This window comes from Macaca fascicularis, chromosome 12 (genome assembly GCF_037993035.2).
Source record: "Macaca fascicularis isolate 582-1 chromosome 12, T2T-MFA8v1.1".
Lineage (NCBI taxonomy): Eukaryota > Metazoa > Chordata > Mammalia > Primates > Cercopithecidae > Macaca > Macaca fascicularis.
This window is the reverse complement of record NC_088386.1, coordinates 39242610-39261389: the sequence shown is the minus strand read 5'-3', so window position 1 is coordinate 39261389 and position 18780 is coordinate 39242610. Positions and strand designations below refer to the sequence as shown.

General features: G+C 40.1%; 2 protein-coding genes across 18 annotated transcripts in view; one reads left to right on the top strand and one right to left on the bottom strand.

Moving 5' to 3' along the window:
• ARHGAP15 (Rho GTPase activating protein 15) overlaps nucleotides 1-18780 on the bottom strand; it is a 629485-nt gene that overhangs the window by 43983 nt on the left and 566722 nt on the right. Inside the window, exon 14 of one of the 5 annotated variants that reach the window (XM_005573075.5) lies at nucleotides 1-18780. This exon is cut by the window's left edge and continues 38796 nt beyond it. The exons of the other annotated variants lie outside the window; for them this stretch is intronic. Coding sequence (XP_005573132.1) covers nucleotides 18651-18780 — 130 coding nt within the window. The 3' untranslated portion in view covers nucleotides 1-18650. 5 annotated transcript variants of the gene reach the window in all.
• Nucleotides 1-18780, top strand: part of LOC135966678 (uncharacterized) — a 267601-nt gene that overhangs the window by 172952 nt on the left and 75869 nt on the right. The window contains exon 1 of one of the 13 annotated variants that reach the window (XM_074008989.1): nucleotides 11098-11200. The exons of 10 other annotated variants lie outside the window; for them this stretch is intronic. In XM_074008989.1, the coding sequence (XP_073865090.1) occupies nucleotides 11168-11200 (33 nt within the window). In that variant the 5' untranslated portion in view covers nucleotides 11098-11167. Of the gene's footprint in view, nucleotides 1-11097; nucleotides 11201-18780 lie in introns of those variants that run through there. 2 more of the 13 variants (XM_074008994.1, XM_074008986.1) reach the window with 2 other exon arrangements.

The following is an 18780-nucleotide window of genomic DNA, read 5'->3' as shown; positions in this document are numbered from 1 at the left end:
GAACGTGCTTGGTAAATGCATGCACTTTCATGGTTTGAAATATTCCTCTAAAAACCTAATTCCCAAACCTACATTTCCTCCTTTAACATCACACCTCCACTCACCCACTTGCTAAAATGATTTGTTAAATACCTCCTATTGTTTGACTCTCTACCAGTTCAATGGCACACTACAAGGTCCAGGAAAAAATGATTTCTGCTCTGAAGGAATTAAAGTTAACCCACATACGAGGAAGGATTAATTACAATTTTACAGCAGGTGTAGTACAGCTATCTGTGGTTGCAGTCAGCCTGACGGGGCGGTAAGAAACAACTTCATCTCTTTGATGATTTAGAGTTTATAGTGGGCTTTCATTCACATGTAACCGAATTTTCTAAAAGTCCTTTGAGGTATAGGTATTGTAACAGAAGAGGAAACCGACACTCAGAGAAGTTGTTATCCAAAGTGACACGGTTAGAGTCATAAAACTAGGATGCAAACTTGGGTTTTCTGCTTCTGAATCCAGTGCCTCTCCACTCCATCTACTGGATTTAATGTAAGATCAAGTTTCTCTGCTTGGGTTTCCAATTGCACCAAACTTGAATAACAGTATATACTCTTAGCTTGTACTTTCTTTATGTTATTAGATCACATACACACACACACACACACACACACACACACACACACTCACGAAGGTAGATAAATTCGGTATTATCTCTACAATGAGATGAAAAAACAGTGGCTGAGACGTGAAGTGACGTGCCCGAAGTCACCGTGGAAGCTCACACTCAAGCTGGGGCTGGAGCCCAGTTTTTTAGATTCTCTTAAGCTATCAGAGGCAAATGCACACAGCACTGTCCACCCACAAATACTGCTTTCTAATTAAATTGGCAACTGGATAATTTACATATTTTTTCTCTGTGTCTACTCTTGTTCACCTAGAATCTATTATCAACAGAGTGATCCTTTAAAACAGAAGTCAGTTCATGCCATTCCTACTCAAAATGCTGTAACTGACTTCCCTTTTTAACCTGCATGAGGGCAAGGATGGTTTTTGTTAAGTTGACTGATGTGTGATAAGATCCTAGAACAGTTCCTGGCATACAGTAGGTGCTCAGTAAGAGTACACAGGTGACCTGGTTTTATCAGTGGCATCACCACTCTCTTAAATCTACAGATTGCACCCCCTGACACTGTCTGAGACTCTTTCCAGTCCTTTCTGGAGGATCATATCAAAAGTACCAGCAAATACTCCTGACCTACTTCAAAGCCACTCTAGGAATTCCTCTCTTCCCACTGAGCTCCACAGCCAACACCAGAATAATTGCTTCGTAGTCATGTTAAGAGAACTATTGGCTTTCTGGCTTTGCTCCAGCCTCCTCCTTCAGCCCCTCCATCCCTAAGTTCATTTTACATAGGACCAATGGATAGGTTGTTTGAGATGCAGTGTGTCACTTAACGAGGGGGATACATTCTGATAAATTCATCATCAGGCAATTTCACGGTTATGTGAAAATCATAGGGTGTACTTACACAAGCCTAGAAGGTATAGCCCACTACAACCTAGGCTAGTGAGCCTAGACTATAAACCTGTACAGCATGTTACTGTACTGAATACTGCAGGCAGTTGTAACACAGTGGTATTTGTGTATCGAAATATAGAAAAGGCACAGCAAAAATTCAGTATCATCTGACGGGACCACCACTACATGTAAGGTCCATGATCGATGGATGTATCATTATGTGGTGTGTGACTGTACTGAAATACCAAAGCAGAAATTGCATTTTTCGGCTGCTCAGTAACCTGCCTTGGTTTCCTATAGCCTGAGATGTCAGATTCCAATAAACTTTTCTGCCAGTCCCACCCATAACCTGGCCCCACCCTGCACTCAGGTCTCTCCTTCTCCTTTGCCTCTGGCCACAGGACAGGCTGCTCACTCCTGCTTGGTTTTACTCCAGCCACTCCACGGAACATCCTTGTGCTTCCCAAATCCCACCAGCTCCACCTTTCACTGGAGACTTCTCAAGTCTTTCAGCCCATTTCTCCCCATTTGAATTACAGGCTGCACATACTGTTTAACAGTTAATTAGTCTCTTCTTTTTTTTTTTTTTCCTTAAGTGCTTTGTTCCCTTCCTGTTACATTAGTAGCATTGCAAAGGCAAAACCTTAGACTTCCGATTTTATACTTTTATCTTCCCCACTTTCCTGAATGTAGGATAGAACACAGAGCAGGCATTCCATAGGCATACTTCATTCATTGGTGCTTACGGGCTGCTGCTTGTCTATATATTTTGCCATGCCAGCTTTAGGTAGCTGAACACTTCAAATGATACATTTTGAAGGATATCTTAAATTTATATATTGTTGGCAAGTAATGGCATTTTTTACAGCTATACTGATGAGGTATATATTAGGATAAATGTATACTTAAACTCCAGCCTTATCTAGTTTACAACATGTTTGCAGCATGTCTAAACGTAGAAAACCATACTGCACCCACCAGTGATTAATTGGGTCTTGCCGTGCGCGTGTGTGTGTTTCTTTTCAAGCATCTAAAGTGAATTCTATCATTAAGAAGTCACAAAATATGTAGAAATTAGTATAAAAAGCATTTAGGAAATAACTAAAGAATACAAATTAATCTAACCAACAATTAAGTTTTTAAGGCTATTTTGAGGCTTTATTATGGAAGTCTAGGTAGCAGAGCAATAAACCATGTTTGCATAATATAAGTTTAAGCCTGTAATCCTAGCACTTTGGGAGGCCGACGAGAGTGGATTGTCTGAGTTCAGGAGTTTGAGAACAGCCTGGGCAACACGGTGAAACCCTGTCTCTACTAAAATACAAAAAATTAGCTGGGCGTGGTGGCAGGCGCCTGTAGTCCCAGCTACTCGGCAGGCTGAGGCAGGAGAATTGCTTGAACCCAGGAGGCGGAGGTTGTAGTGAGCCAAGATCGTGCCACTGCACTCCAGCCTGGGCGACAAAGCGAGACTCCATCTCAAAAAAAAAAAAAAAAAGGAAAAAGAAAAAAGTTTAAAAAGGTCCATGTTTTTCAACAACTTTGATTTTATTTTGCAAACATTTGAAGGAAAATTGTTACTCCCATCCTTATTCATAGGTTAAGCTCTGACAATCTGCATTCTGCCATCTTGTCTTCTCGATTCATCTTGAGAGTCAGACACTTGTGGCTCTTGCAGGTCCTGACAGACCACTGCTGGTATCCCCCTGCTACAGCACTACAGCTTGACACTTTGCAGAGTAGGCACCTCATTTATAAAGCACATTCAGAGACCAAGTTCTTTACCCTTTCTTCTCCCTATGGAAAAAGCCATTCTGAGAGTGGGTTTTGGATTGGATTATTATTTTGGACACTCCATGTTTCTGCTTCATTTAGTTCCTAGGACAAATGATGCAAACCTGATAATTCTGGGCATCAAATCCCATGTTAAAGTCCTCTTTCTTTTAGCGCAGACTTTGCTTTCTTGGTCACAGAGAACATCTTCCCTCCTCCTGTTTCTTGTCTTTAGATCCTGTTCTGAAAGTGTGGTCCACAGACCGTCGGCAACAGTGGCACCTTGTTCTCTGTACAGAATCTCAGGCCCCATCCCAGACTTCCTGAATCATAATTTGCATTTTTTAACAAGATTGCTAGGTGATTTGGTTTGTGAGCACACTGAAGTTTGGGAAGTCCTGAGCCTCTTTTAGGGATGCCCATGTAGCAGAAGTGCTGGCCACGGGACCGGCAGGCAGAGGAGACGTCACAGTTCCCATTGTCTACCACTTGACCCCCTCGATGCCCTCAATCATTCGAATCCCCTTTCGCCCTAGTACTTTAAAGTGTTTCCTGTGCTTGGTGAATGAGTCACACAGCACAGGTGCATCTGCGTCGATAGAGGGCAGTCTTTTTTTCTAGCAATTAGTTGACGCCATTAGGCTCTTCCGATGGGGTCTGGGTTGTGAGAGGCGAGGCCTTTCGTTGGGATGTAGGATAGCGGCCCTTACCACTTGTGGTCATTAAAGTTCCCGTGGTGCTTTTTGTGAGTGAAGGGATTGTTAACCTCGGCGTCCTGGCTGACTTCCAATCTGTGTAATTGCATGCAGCCTACCTAAGTCTGCTCTGTAGTTTCAATTAGGTAAAGTATTGTTCACTTCTTGTACTAAACTGCTGTGTTGTGTGGCTACAGACTGCTAATTAGCTGGTGTTTTTCAGGTAGCTGCGTTCATGATGAACAAAACGCTCTCTCTGGTCATCATCTTCCCCGCCTCCACTCTCCCCAGTATCCACAATCCTATATACAATTGCAGGCCAATTTTCTACATATTACCATTTCTTGGAAAAAAAGTGCTTTGGAACAGAAATTCCTAGTACACGACAATGAACATTTATTTAGATTCTCTATGTAGTCACCTGCTTCTAACCTTATCTAACCTATTATAGGGTGTGTGTCCGGGAAACCCATGCAGAGAATAAAAAGAATGTGACAACAGGTGGAAGAAATAGGCCTTCCTCTGCCAAGATGAAGGGTAAATTTCTGTGATTGCCAGGGAAGTATGAATTGCTTTAAGAGCTTGCCACTCCAGGAATTGGTTATTTTAAATGTGATATGAAAGAAGGATGAGGTCAGAGAGAGCAGGGCATGCATTTCTTTCTTTTTTCCCACTAGTTAGAAAAATATAGTGGGACATGTAAACTAGCAGTAAAATGCCTTAATATCTCTGTGGGGAATATTTGGCCCTAAATAGGAAATGTGGCACCAGGAGAGAGAATGGAATTCCTTTCTGTTGACTTAAAAGTTAGCACCAAGGGAAGTACGTGGCTCTGGAATGGCAGTTGGAAATGAAAGAAAAGTGGAAAAGATGGGTGAGCAGGAAGCCAAGAGGGCAGAGTTGCGAGGGCAGAGTTGTGCTGTTATCAGAGAAGAGATGTGTTTGAGAATGGAATTTTTCTGAGATATGAAATGATTGCTATAAAGTGTCCAAATGGAAAAAAAATTCTGATTTAGGTATAACGTATCACTTTACATGCCTTTTCACTACGTAAGCAAATTTAATTTGTTTTAATGCCCAACAACAGATACACAGATTAATTAGACGAGAGTTCATTTGGAGCGATTTATCTTTTCGTATCCCAAACTCTATGGGAGGTAAATGAAAATCAATAAATGAAGTAAAGAAATGAGTGTACAAAATTGATAAAGGGAAGACTATGAAGAGGTGTCTATTGACCATCAGTTCATGGAGAGCAGGAAAAGACGTGTTTTCAGTGCCAGAGGACCAACCTATGTCTTGCCCACTCCTTACAGTGGTTCTGTCCCAACGTATTCTACTTGTCTCTTTGAAATGAGAAAGAAGAGAAGGGGTTTACTTAGTCCAGTGGAAGGACCGACTTAATGCCTGTTAAAAATAGGCTGGTTTACAAATTCCTGTTAGAAGAGGAGGGATATAGAGCCAGAAAATGGGGATTAAGAATGAGATTGAGGGATGTGAACACTCCCAGACGTGGCAAGGGAAGCTTCCAGATCCTAGAGCTTTATTGCTTTCCTGGTAAAAGTGTCTTCATTTCCAGCTCAGCATCTAGCACAAAGTAAGTACTCAACCTGTATTTGTTTCACGAATACATGGCCGGACAGATGATGTAGGCAACAATGTTTTGAATGTGAAGTAAGTTTTTAGAGTGACAGACAAGAGAAAGAATCTGAAGAGGATGATGAATATTGGGAGGAAAGGTAGAGAACAGTGGAAATATGTATGAGGAAACAGTTTAGTTAAAAAGAATGTGGGTAGGATACAGAAGATCAGAAGAAATGACCAGAAATAAGATACAGGAACCTTTATACCAAGGGCAATAATGTAAAGCTTGTGAGTTCTGCATGTATTTTTAAACTTTCTTTTTACATATTAATGAATGGAGCTGGGGAAAAATTATAGACCAAAAAATGTCATTGAGGCAGAAACATAATAGGCTCAAAAATGCTAATCTTAAATTTGAGCTCTACTGTTTTGTAGCTACTTCCAAAAAAGATTTTTCCCAATGGCCTGACCAAGATAGCCCCTAACCTCCTTTCTTTGCCCCCTAGGAACTCTCATTCAAGTGAAGCCTAGGGTTTTAGTTATATACTGCTTCAAAGTCAAGTGTGGGTTGAGTCTGTTACTAGCCACAGACAAAATATTATTTATGGCTGAGATTTCCTCCTGTCCATTGCTCAACTCCAGTCTTTTCTCAGCCTAGACATTACAGTCTTGAAAACTGAAATCTCATATATAATATGCACTTTTTTCTTGCATGAGAAAAAAATCCCAACGACATGGAAATTTGCAGATACCCTGTGTTAAGTATTCCTGGATGTCACCCTGCAGCTCTAATTTCTGCTTTCTCCTCTGCATTCTGGGTACTGCTGCCGGACTTGTCAGCACCTTGTCAGTGCTTCCTGTTGCGTGGGCTACCATCGGACTCTGTGTTCTTAACAATTATCCATAAAAAACCCCAGAAGATCCTTCACAATTAAAAAATATATATTAACAGGTAAAAAAAAAAAAAAAAAGCCGCTTTAAGAAATGCAGTTTCCTGGAGCGGGTGCTATGTGTAAATGCTGCACAGCCTTGACTAAATGCAGCATGGTCTCGTCTTTCCCAGCCCTGTGATGCTCTTTTGTTCATGGTGTGACAAGGATGTGGGGAGCCAATATGATTTAACTAAATAATACACAAATGTCAAGAACACTTTCATGTCTTGTGTATAGACCAGAATAAATGACTCGGATGGAATGTTTTGTTTTTCTTTTCAGGGAACAGCTCCACAGTTTACAAGGAGCTTTGCTGACAAGAAGTGGCTAAGAAATATTATTTAAAATAACCTATTTTAATGTAGGAGTAAATGGCTGAGGTTTTCACTTGGGTTCAAAAGACAGAGGTCTGGAAAGTAAGTTGACCGGCAGAAAGCAGTGAGGACTTAGGTTTGTCCTGGAATTCTTATGGGCAGTGGGGAGAAAAATAAGTCCAGTAAGAAATGAAAATGAGGAAACTAGTTTCTCAGAATTAAAGGTGAACTGAAAGGAATTGGCAGCTGCTGGGACATGCCAGCCAGAGAGGCCATGGTATCCGATACACGTGACAGACAGAGAGACAACAGCAATGCTCCCCAAACAACTCGCCTGAAGGGCTTGCCAGGAAGCCAGATGCTGCTTCTGGAAGAATATCTTCCGTGGTTGGGCATCTGGGTTCAGTGCTTTCCATTTAAAGAGGAGAAAGAAGGTGATAAAAGGCAGCACCATTACTGCCTTCTAAAAAAACGTGCTCTTTCTAAGTATATATACGCAGGCATGCACGCGCACACATACACACACACGCAAGCATTAATAAATGTTGACATGGAAACTGTTTGTAAAAAGAACCCCTAAAAATGAAAGTCTTCTTTTTAGATAGAATGTAGTAGAGGCAGGAAAGTGGGGAGGGTGAGAAGACAGACACTAAGAAAACCCCTTCTATAAATATAAGGGCTCACTAATTAATTAGGATTAATTAGGTAATTTTATTTAAAAGGCTGGGATTATATCTGGTGTTCAATTAGAAAAAGGGAGTCTGAGGGATTGGCCTGTGCCTCTATCACAGTTGGCTCAGCTTTCTCACTCTTTGTTTTACCATCCCTCCTTCCCTGGAAACACAATCGAGTATTGGTATTGGCAAGAAAGCAGAGTGTGGTTTAGTGGACTGGAAATCAGGTGACTTGAGGTCTGCTTGATTTTTTTTCTCCCTTCCACTTTGAAGTTTGCTCCATAAAACAAGGGAACCAAATTTCTTTATACACTTAAAAGCAGAGGGCAAGCTTTTTAAATCAAGGTGATTTTTTTTTTCATCATATGCTAAATAATTCAAGGTAGTATGACAATATTGGATCTCAAATGATGGACAAGTAAGCTGGGGTTGACCTGATAGGAGCTAGAAGTGGTAGAAGTTATTTACTAGTGAGAATTATGACAGAAGATGTAAAAATAAATTTTTGTATTTCAAATTTCGCTACTAATCCCAGATAATCAAGAAACCAGAGAAACTGGCAATCTTACTACGTATTGCAGTAATTGATCTAACAGGCTCCACCCATCACTGATGGGTGGTCACAGGTTCCCTGACTGAGTCTCCCTTGGTGTGGCCAACCTCTTTCAGAACTCGTTCATTATAGTGCTTGCACCCTTTTAACATGCAGTCTTAGTATTAACAGTGTCTCTTTTTTCCAGCTTTTAAGTTCAGGAGTAACTATGCAGGATATGCAGGTTTGTTATGTAGGTAAATGCATGCGATTGGTGGTTTGCTGCACAGATTTTCCCATAACCTAGGTATTAAGCCCAGCATTCATTAGCTGTTCTTCCTGATGCTCTCCTTCCTCCCATCCACACCCCACCACCTTCCAATAGGACCCAATGTGTGTTGTTTGAAAGGATTCCCTATTTAATAAATGGTGCTAGCTAGCCACATGCAGAAAATTGAAACTGGACCCCCCCCCTTCTTTATACCATATTTAAAAATAAATTCAAGATGGATGAAAGACTTAAATGTAAAACCCCACACTATAAAAGCCATAGAAGAAAATTTAGACAATATCATTCAGGACATAGACATAGGCAAAGATTTCATGATGAAGATGCCAAAAGCAATGGCAACAAAAGCAAAAATTGACAAATGAGATCTGATTTAAACTAAAGAACTTCTGCACAGCAAAACAATCTATCATCAGAGTGAACAGAAAACCTAGAGAATGGGAGAAATTTTTGCAATCTCTCCATCTGACAAAGGTCTAATATCCAGCATCTATAAGGTACTTAAATGAATTTACAAGAAAACAACCCCATTAAAAAGATTATTATTATTATTTTTACGATCAGAAGAGCTCTGCTTCTTTGTCAGGATGAAAAGAAGAGTATCAGGTGAGGGGAGATAAACTTGAAGGAAGAATTTGCTTACCCATACTCTTAAGATAGAATATTCCCTAGTAATAGTCTGAAAATACCAAGTTTCTAAGATTCCAGGTGATATGGTTTGGCTGTGTTCCCACCCAAATCTCAACTTTAATTGTATCTCCCAGAATTCCTGTGTCTTGTGGGAGGGACCCAGGGGGAGGTAATTGAATCATGGGGGCTGGTCTTTCCCATGCTATTCTCATGATAGTGAATAAGTCTCACAAGATCTGATGGGTTTATCAGAGGTTTCTGTGTTTGCATCTTCCTCATTTTCTCTTGCCTCCACAATGCAAGAAGCGCCTTTCACCTCCTGCCATGATTCTGAGGCCTCCCCAGCCATTGGAACTGTGAGTCCAGTTAAACCTCTTTTTCTTCCCAGCCTTGAGTATGTCGTTATCAGCAGCTTGAAAATGGACTGACACAGTAAATTGGTACTAGTAGAGTGGGGTGTTGCTGAAAAGATATCTAAAAATGTGGATGTGACTTTTTACTGTGTAACAGGCAGAGGTTGGAACAGTTTGGAGGGCTCAGAAGAAGACAGGAAAATGTGGGAAAGTTTGGAACCTCCTAAAAACTTGTTGAATGGCTTTGATAAAAATGCTGATAGCGATATGAACAATAAGGTACAGGCTGAGGTGGTCTCAGATGGAGATAAGGAACTTGTTGGGAACTGGAGCAAAGATAACTCTTGTTATGTTTTAGCAAAGAGACTGGTGGCACTCTGCCTTTGCCCCTAGAGATTTGTGAAACTTTAAAACTTGAGAGAGATGACTTAGGGTATCTGGTGGAAGAAATTCCTAAGCAGCAAAGCATTCGAAAGGTGACTTAGGTGCTGTTAAAAGCATTCTGTTTTAAAAGGGAAACAGAGCATAAAAGTTCAGAAAATTTGCAGCCTGACAATGTAGTAGAAAAGAAAAACCCATTTTCTGGGGAGAAATTCAAGCCAGCTGCAGAAATTTGCATAAGTAGCAAGGAGTCTAATGTTAATCCCAAAGACCATGGGAAAATGTCTCCAGGCTATGTCAGAGACCTTCATGGCAGCCCCTCCCATCACAGGCCCAGAGGCCCAGGAGGAAAAAGTGGTTTTATGGGCTGGGCCCAGGGTCCCTGTGCTATGTGCAGCCTAGGGATATGGTACCCTGCATCCCAGCCACTCCAGCCATGGCTGAAAGGGGCCAACATAGAGTTTGGGCTGTGGCCTCAGAGGGTGGAAGCCCCAAGCCTTGGCAGTTCCCATGTGGTGTTGAGCCTGTGGGTGCACAGAAGTCATGAATTGAGGTTGGGGAATCTCTGCCTACATTTAAGATGTATAGAAACACCTGGATGCCTAGGCAAAAGTTTGCTGCAGGGGCAGGGTTCTCATGGAGAACTTCTGCTAGGGCAGTGTAGAAGGGAAATGTGGGGTCAGAGTCCCCACACTGGGGAACTGCCTAGTGGAGCTGTGAGAAAAGAGGGCCACCATCCTCCAGACCCCAGAATAGTAGATCCACTGACAGCTTACACTGTGCACCTAGAAAAGCTGCAGATACTCAATGCCAGCCTGTGAAAGCAGCCAGGAGGGAGGCCGTACCTTGTAAAACCACAGGGGCAGAGCTGTCTAAGACCATGAGAGCCCACCTCTTGTATCAGTGTGACCTGAATGTGAGACCTGGAGTCAAAAGAGATCATTTTGGAGCTTTAAAATTTGACTGCCCCACTGGATTTTGGACTTGCATGAGACCTGTAACCCCTTTGTTTTGGCTGATTTCTCCCATTTGGAATGGCTCTATTTACTCAATACCTGTACCCTCTTTGTATCTAGGAAGTAACTAGCTTGCTTTTGATTTTACAGGCTCATAGACAGAAGTGACGTGCCCTGTCTCAGATGAGACTTTGGACTGTGAACTTTTGGGTTAATGCTGCAATGAGTTAAGACTTTGGGGGACTGTTGGGAAGGCATGATTGGTTTTGAAATGTGAGGACATGAGATTTGGAGGGTCAGGGGTGGAATGATATGTTTGGCTGTGTTCTCACCCAAATCTCAACTTCAATTGTATCTCTGAGAACTTCCATGTGCTACTGGAGGGACCCAGCGGGAGGTAATTTGATCATGGGGGCTGGTCTTTCTTGTGCTTATTCTTGTGATAGTGAATAAGTCTCACGAGATCTGATAGGTTTATCAGGGGTTTCCATTTTTTCTGCTGCTTCATTTTCTCTTGCTGCTGCCATATAAGAAGTGTCTTTGCCTCCTGCCATGATTCTGAGGCCTCCCTGGCCACATGGAACTGTAAGTCCAATTAAACCTCTTTTTCTTCCCAGTCTTGGGTATGTCTTTATCAGAAGCATGAAAACGGACTAATACTCTAGGCTTATGAAGTTGATCTTACCTGGAACCACTCACTGGCTATTAGATTATCATCTTGTTCAATGAAGTAATGAGATTCCATTTGTTCAACAAAAATTATTGAGTATCTGTAATAGTAGCACATGGTACTAGGGGATATAGCAGGAATCAAAATGACACAAATTTCTGCCCTTCTGGAGCCAGTGCTCTAAGAACAGAAGAGGCCAGGTTAGTTCTTTATAATTTCCATTTTCATCAGTATTTTCAGGATATGGCTATGCTATAGAATATCATTTTTTTTCCCTGCTAGATTATATTTATTCCTGTGTTTTTTAAAAAGCTGAAGGGTGAAGGCAAGAACAGTAGCTGGTCATTGTTATAAATTCTGCCCAATGTCTGGTTAAGCTGAGGTTATTCTAGGTGTTCCTTTTGTAATGAGTAGTTTTAGTCACAAAATATATCTTTGCTCTTGCCAAATGTTTTCTTCTATCAACATGCATGCCATTCTCAGACTCTTTTCCTGGTATCTCTTTCTCTGACCACCCATTCAATGTTAGAAGTCTCTAGGAATCTGTCCTTGACTCTCTTCTGGGTTCACATGGTCCCTTGGAGGTATTCATGACCTTACCCCATTGCCATCTTTAAACCAAGAACTCCAAAATTTGGCCCTAGATCTCAATCACCTTTCTTGCATTCTCAACATATATTTCTTATTCTCAACCGGATTTTGCTAATAGAATATAACAATGAGCAAGTCACATTATGTTAACAAAATTTCTGCTTTTTTCATGACTCCAATTTGGTCCTTTTCCTATGTGAAATGTAAGTTAAGGATATCACCATTCGGCTAATTCAAAATCTGGGTGCCCTCCTGGAATCCTTTGTCTTCCTACCTCTCGTATGTACTTGGTGCACATGTTCTGTTGCATCTACCTCTTCAATGCCTCTTGTATCCATCCCTTTCCCCCTTTCTCCCTATCGCTCCCTTAGCTGGGGATCTCTAGCTTGGACTACTATAGCAGCATCTTCACTGTTTTCCCTACTTCTGGTGTTGCCCTTCTACAAACTGTCCTTCACTCTTATAAAAACTGTGGTCTTTATGAATACAAATTTCATTACCTTACCTCTCCACTTCAGATCCTTCAGTGATTTTCCTAATGTCTACAGGTTTTTTTTTTTTTTGTTTTTTTGTTTTTTTGTTTTTTTGGTTTTTTTTAGACATGATCTTGCTTTGTTGCCTAGAGTGCAGTGGCAACATCATAGGTCACTGTAGCCTCCAACCTCCTGGGCTCAAGTGATCTTCCTGTCTCAAGCACTTGAGTAGCTGGGACTACAGATGCATGCCATAGTGTCTGGCTAATTTTTTAATGTTTTGTAGAGATGAATTCTCACTATGTTGCCCAGGCTGATCTGGAATTCCTGAGCTCAAGCAATCCTCCCTTCTCAACCGCTGAAAGTGCTAGGATTAAATGAGTGAGCGACAGTGCTTAGTCTACAGAAAGAATTTCAAGCTCCTTATCAGACTGTATGGTGTTCTTCACAATTTAACTTGTTTACAACATTCGAGGCTCATAATCTGCCACTGTTTATTCTTTTCATAATTCTGAATTCTCTAATCCTTCCAGAGGACTCGCCATTTCTTTACCACATTGCAGTTCTCTTCCATGTTCTTGTACAGAGTATTGTCTCTCCCTGTAGTAGGTCTGTTGTCTGCCAAGCCAACATCCTTAAAGATAGCTTGTTTCATGTCCTCTGGGGGGCATCCTTTGATTTTCCTAAGCTAAATTTCAGCTGCTGCCTAGAATTTTCATAGCATTTTAGATATTACATCATATTTATTATAATTGTTTACTAACTTATCTGCCTCAGGAGATGATAAGATATGTGAGGGTAGGAATCCTCTTTATGCCTTTAACATTGAGTTGAAGGGTCAGCAATGTTTTTCTGTGAAGGGTCAGATGGTAAATATTTTTGACCTTATGTACCTTGTTATGACTCATTGTGACCTCTTGCCATTGTAGCATGAAAGCAGCCATAGGCAAAACATAAACACATAGATGTGTGTTTCAATAAAACTTTATTGACAAAAACAGAAGGCAGGCTGAGTGTGGCCTGTGGTCCACACTTTTCCAACTCCGGATTTTGTTCACGCCTGGAATATAGCAGGCACTCATTTGAGACTTCCAGAAGGAATTCGTAGGTAGAATTTTACAGTTACCAAACATTTTCACAAATATGAATTTATTTGACTTAATTCACACCTGAACAAAAGAGATGGGTATAGACTTTGAAAGATTTTCTTAATGTTGTATGGTTTCTTAGGGCTGAGATTGGGCCCTGAGACTACATCTGATTCCAAATTCTTTCCATTAGGTTAAAGGCCAAGATTCATAGTAGAGAAGGGTGAGGCAACTTAAAAATGTTACCTCTCCTGAGGGAAATACCCTCTTGCCGTTGGCCATCACTTAACAATAGAGGCAACAATGATAGATGGCACGGTAGCAACTTTAGGTTTTGTTGTTTCCTATTTTTCAGTGGTAAATGTTACCATTCAAATGTTAAATCTAAAGATCTAAAGTAGTAATTTCACTCCCGTCTTAAAACCTTATCTCCCACAGCCTTCCTCTAGAACAAGGAGGCACTGCTGGAAGGATCATTGAACCTTAGTCCTCAGCTCACAAACCTTATAAATCCCATGCCAAGATGTCTCCTAAGTAGGTGACATTTTAATGATTACTATGGGGAGTTGGGAACTATTGCTTCACCCTCGCAATCAGAGTAATTAATTTTCTTAACTACCAGGCCAAATTCTGCCATGGGAGTCCAGTTGAGAAATTTCAGGCCCATAGGAAGTACATTAGCTCTTCAAAATGACTAGGGTGCCATTTCAAATACACAAGCAAAGGAGGTAGGAAGCTTCTGGCTTATTTCAAACAACTCGCAACCCCTGCCCCACAGGAAAGGAGGGGGGAAAAAAAAGAGAGTAAAAGAAAATAATAATTTGCACAGGTTCCTCATTTTCCAGTAAAAATACCCATGTCTGCAAGTCTTTGGATATCAGGTATTGTGGTTGGGTGAAAGACCAAAGTGTACAGAAAAAGAATGGAATGCCAGAAGACAGCACAGAAAAACATACCGGGCTCAAAAGCACAGCGGAGCTGAGCATTCAGAGGCCTGGGTGGGAAACAGAGAGCGTCACCAGCATGGCCCCTGATGACCAGAGAGAACGGTGATGACTGTGGGCTTTGAAGTCCATTCTTTAACCATATCTAATTTCTCCCCACCAAAACATCAGAAATACCTACAGTGCCATTTTAAAGACAGGGTGGATGAGTTATTTTGTCTCCATTGTTTGTTTTCTGATACAACCCTTATATTTCTGGGTCATTATCATTTAAGTTGCCTCTGACATGCTTTTGTAGAATATTTTATTTAATATCCATGAAGACCACAGAGAAGCTTTAAATATCGGGTTACTTTCACAAAATAGCCCCAGCTCAACAGTTTCAACGAGGCATTCAATTGGCATTCGTCCATGAGATTTGTCTATTCAGCCATATCATTTTTTCACCTTGGAATTCTATGAACAGCTGGACAACTTTCTTAGAGTCAATGCAAAAGGGAAGATTTTAACTTTCCTTTCAACCTATTTTACAAAGTGCAAGTCTCCTATAATAATAATGTTTATTTGCACCTAAAATCTGCAGCTAATATATTCTTCCAAAGCTATTTTTAAAAATCAACAAATAACATTACTTCCTAAGTCATTACTAAAAGTTGCCCATTTCTAAGACATTTTGATTTTCTCTGAGTAATATGTACATGCATAATGTGTACATAAAAGTTCTTTTGAGTTCTTATCCCTCCTCACAAATTTGAGATTGTTTTGGCTTCCAAAATGCATGCCACAAAGGAAATCTGGCTAACTAGTTAAATTTAGCTCTGTGGGAAGACTTTATTTATTTTCTAAATTTTCCATAATTATGTATTATTTTTATCATGGAAATGAAAATGTGGAAAAAGACTTCAGCAATATCTAGAATACTTTACTAATAGTCATGACAACAAAAATTCTAGTACTTCCAAAGGGCAGCACCAGGCCTAGGTGGATATGTAGTTGATAAAATTCCAGGTGAATATGTAGTTGATAAGATTTTAGGAGTGTTTATATTGGTGACTGGGACATAGAGTATGGCCCTGCTGGCTTGAAAATCTCTTACTTACTAGGCTTTCATAAAGCTGGTGTTCTGTTTGTCTTGGCAGGAAATTCTGATCATGAAAATCACTCTGAGAAGTTATACAACAAAGCAAAAGAACTAGAAGTCTCCTAGGGAGACTCTTCTAACAGAGGAGGCTCTTCATAAGAGGCATAGGGAGACCTGTGCCTATTTCCAATTTCCTTATGCCTGCCCCAAAGGCAGGCAGACTAGATGATCACATTAGCAAACTATCACTTGGAGGGTGAAAAGAGTTGGAACTAAGACCAGGGGACAATATGCCAGCCAGGCTGACAGGGAGTCTGAGACAGAAAAGAGTGGGGATTGAGTATGAGAATGGGGGTGTGATATAGCTTGTCAAACATGTGAAATAGTCTCACTGGGACTCTGGGAAACTGGCTGAGTCAGGACAGTAAGGAAACTCAAGTTTTGGAAAAAGATCCTGAGGGTGGGATAAAGAATTTTCTGGAAATCAGGAAATTTAGCACTAATTTAGCCTGCACTGCCTTGGTAATTCTTGCTATATTTATTTCATTAATAATTATTTTATATTTCCCTCATTATAAAATAATACTGTAACAATACATGTAATATAATACATGTAAAAATAATACATTGATGTAAAATGTTTAGTACTTATGTGCTAAGTACTATGCAAGACTCTTCAAAAGCATTATTCATATACTCCTCACTACAGAAATAAGCTCTATTATAATCTCCCTTTGACAGATGACAAAATGGAAGCTTAGAGTTGAATTACTTGGCCAAGGTTACACCTCCAGTAAGTGGCAGAGCCAAGACTCGCATTCAGGTCAGCCTAACTTCAAAGTCTGGTTTCTTTGTTCCCTTAACCTCGAAGTCTCCTCCTATACCATTATTAGAGGGGAGAAAGAAACACAGGAACAAAACTCTCACAATCCAACAACTCAAAGAAAGGAATATTAACATTTTAGTAAAAATTTTTATAGTCTTTTCTACATTCACAACGTTTTTCCCATATTTATAATTATGCTCACTTTGACTATGCAAAAGACTGTATCTCTGATTTTATTTAACATTTAACACAGCATTTCTCCAAGTTGAAGCAGAAAGAAAATAAAAACCATGAACTATACTTTACTAAGCCAATATGATGTATCCTGTTCTACATAACCCTCCCCTATCACTGAACGCTTACATTATTTCCAAATGTTCACTGTTGCAAACAGTGCTGCCATGGACAATTTTATCTGCATAAACTTTTCTCCTCTATGTGACTGGTTTTAAAGGTATGAAACTTTGAAAAGTCTGCATTCTCGAGATATGTTACATATACAGGTTTTCCGACATGTTGGCTGTCCATCCCAACCAGCAGCATACAGATGGCTTGATTAATACACACCCGCCAAAATCGGATTCACCCTATTTCATTAGTTTTCTACAACCTCGTCATCTTCTTTCCCATGTCTGTTTTTGGAAAATAGAGAAAAGGGCACCCTTCTAAACAATGTCTCATTTTGCTTTAAAAAGTAATGCTATCGGGGGCTATTTTCATAAGTACTCATCATTGAAATCGCAGACGTTTCTCTATGGCTGACTGGATATGGGAGACTAATGAGATAAGTGAAAACTGTGTGGACTTTTCCTTTTAAAAATCTCAAGATTTTGGCCATTTCTTTCCTTTTGACGTCCATAACTCCAATTGCAACTCCCCTGGGGCCTCCTGGGTTCTCTCCTCTTTCTACCTCTTTCATATTATACTCTGCTGTCAGATGACTCTTACATTAACACTGAGCACATCATGCAATTTTCTGGTTCATAAAAGGTTAATGATTCCCTAGTTATTATTTAACTTCTTTATTGGCTCTCAACCACCAACTACTACCCATCGGCAAGTAAACCATCGTGCTAGGTCCTCCTTCCCATTAACTTCATCTTCACTCTGCCTCTCTGCCTTTCCAAAGAGGCAGGCTATAGGAAAATGCATTTGACACTTGTATTTTATAGAGACAGTTTTGCCATTTATATGATGATTCAGAAGGTACCAGAGAACCTTCCAGGGCCTATCAGTGTAATGTCAATTTGTGAGAATGGCTATTAATAAAGGTTTCTGGCTGATGGGATCTTGAGATGATAGCTTATTCCGGATTCCTGGTCTTAAGTTATGATAGCAGATGCATAGAACTTGACCTTGAGTTTGATTAAGAATGAAGACTCTGGACTCTGAGACTAGTCAGCCTGTGCAGCCACTGGGCAACCTTATGCTTAATATAATCACAATCCTTTAAAAATTCTGCATCCACCTTCTAGTCCAACTGTGCTGCATTAAGCTTTCCCAGTTGATAGCTGATCTGCTTTGAGGAGTGCATTTAACTCAGAGCTCTGCAAAAATGGAGTGCTTTTCTGTTGACTGTAGAGTACGTAGGTCAAGTGGAATTTTTGGCACTTCATTACATTCCCTGACCCTTACTAAACAAACTTCAAAATATATATATTTGCAACAATTTGGAATAAACACTACATACAAGTGTTGATGATAGAACTACCAAATGCATCAAGACTAAGGAAAACATTCTAATGATTCTTTCAAACACGAATATATTTAAATTCCTGCTAAACAATCTTCTTATTTAGTCTTCTCAGGCTTTGATGACATGCCACGATTGGCTGTTTATCAAAAACTTAGCAAAAAAATGCTTAACAAGATACAATTATGTGCACACACTCATGCATAATTAAACCCAGTTTATAAATTGGTACAGGGTGAAATATAGTCATACCACCCAAGAAAGGTTGGTGGCTAGCAAGTAACACTTCTTCCCATGTATAATAATCAATCTTAAAATGTGAATACTGTGAAGTGGTATAATAATCTGATCTTAAATCTTAATTTAAAAATCTATTTCCATCTCTGTTGAACTAAATGAAAGTTCTAACAAGATTAGGAAATTAACTTGGATGTGAAAAACAGGACCAGGCATTAATGGTTAAAACTGGGATTATGTGGCCTGGACATGGACGATCGTCATCCTTTGAAGGTTTTTAACTAGAGATATTCTCTTCTGTGTGTTTTATTTATTTTATTTGAAGGAGGATTTAGCTGACTCTTAGTATCTTTATTTTATAGCTATTCCTTCAGTTGAAAGAAAACGGAATAATTGGGACAGAGTAATGGATATTTCTCAAGAACTCTAAGACTAGGTATTGCATAGCATTAAAGGGTATACTTTTCCATTTGTTTTATGACTTTGTCCAGTTAAAGTTACCGAGATAAGCACTCCAGTATTTACTTGTAACTTGAAACCACTTTCATGGTGTGTCTGGATC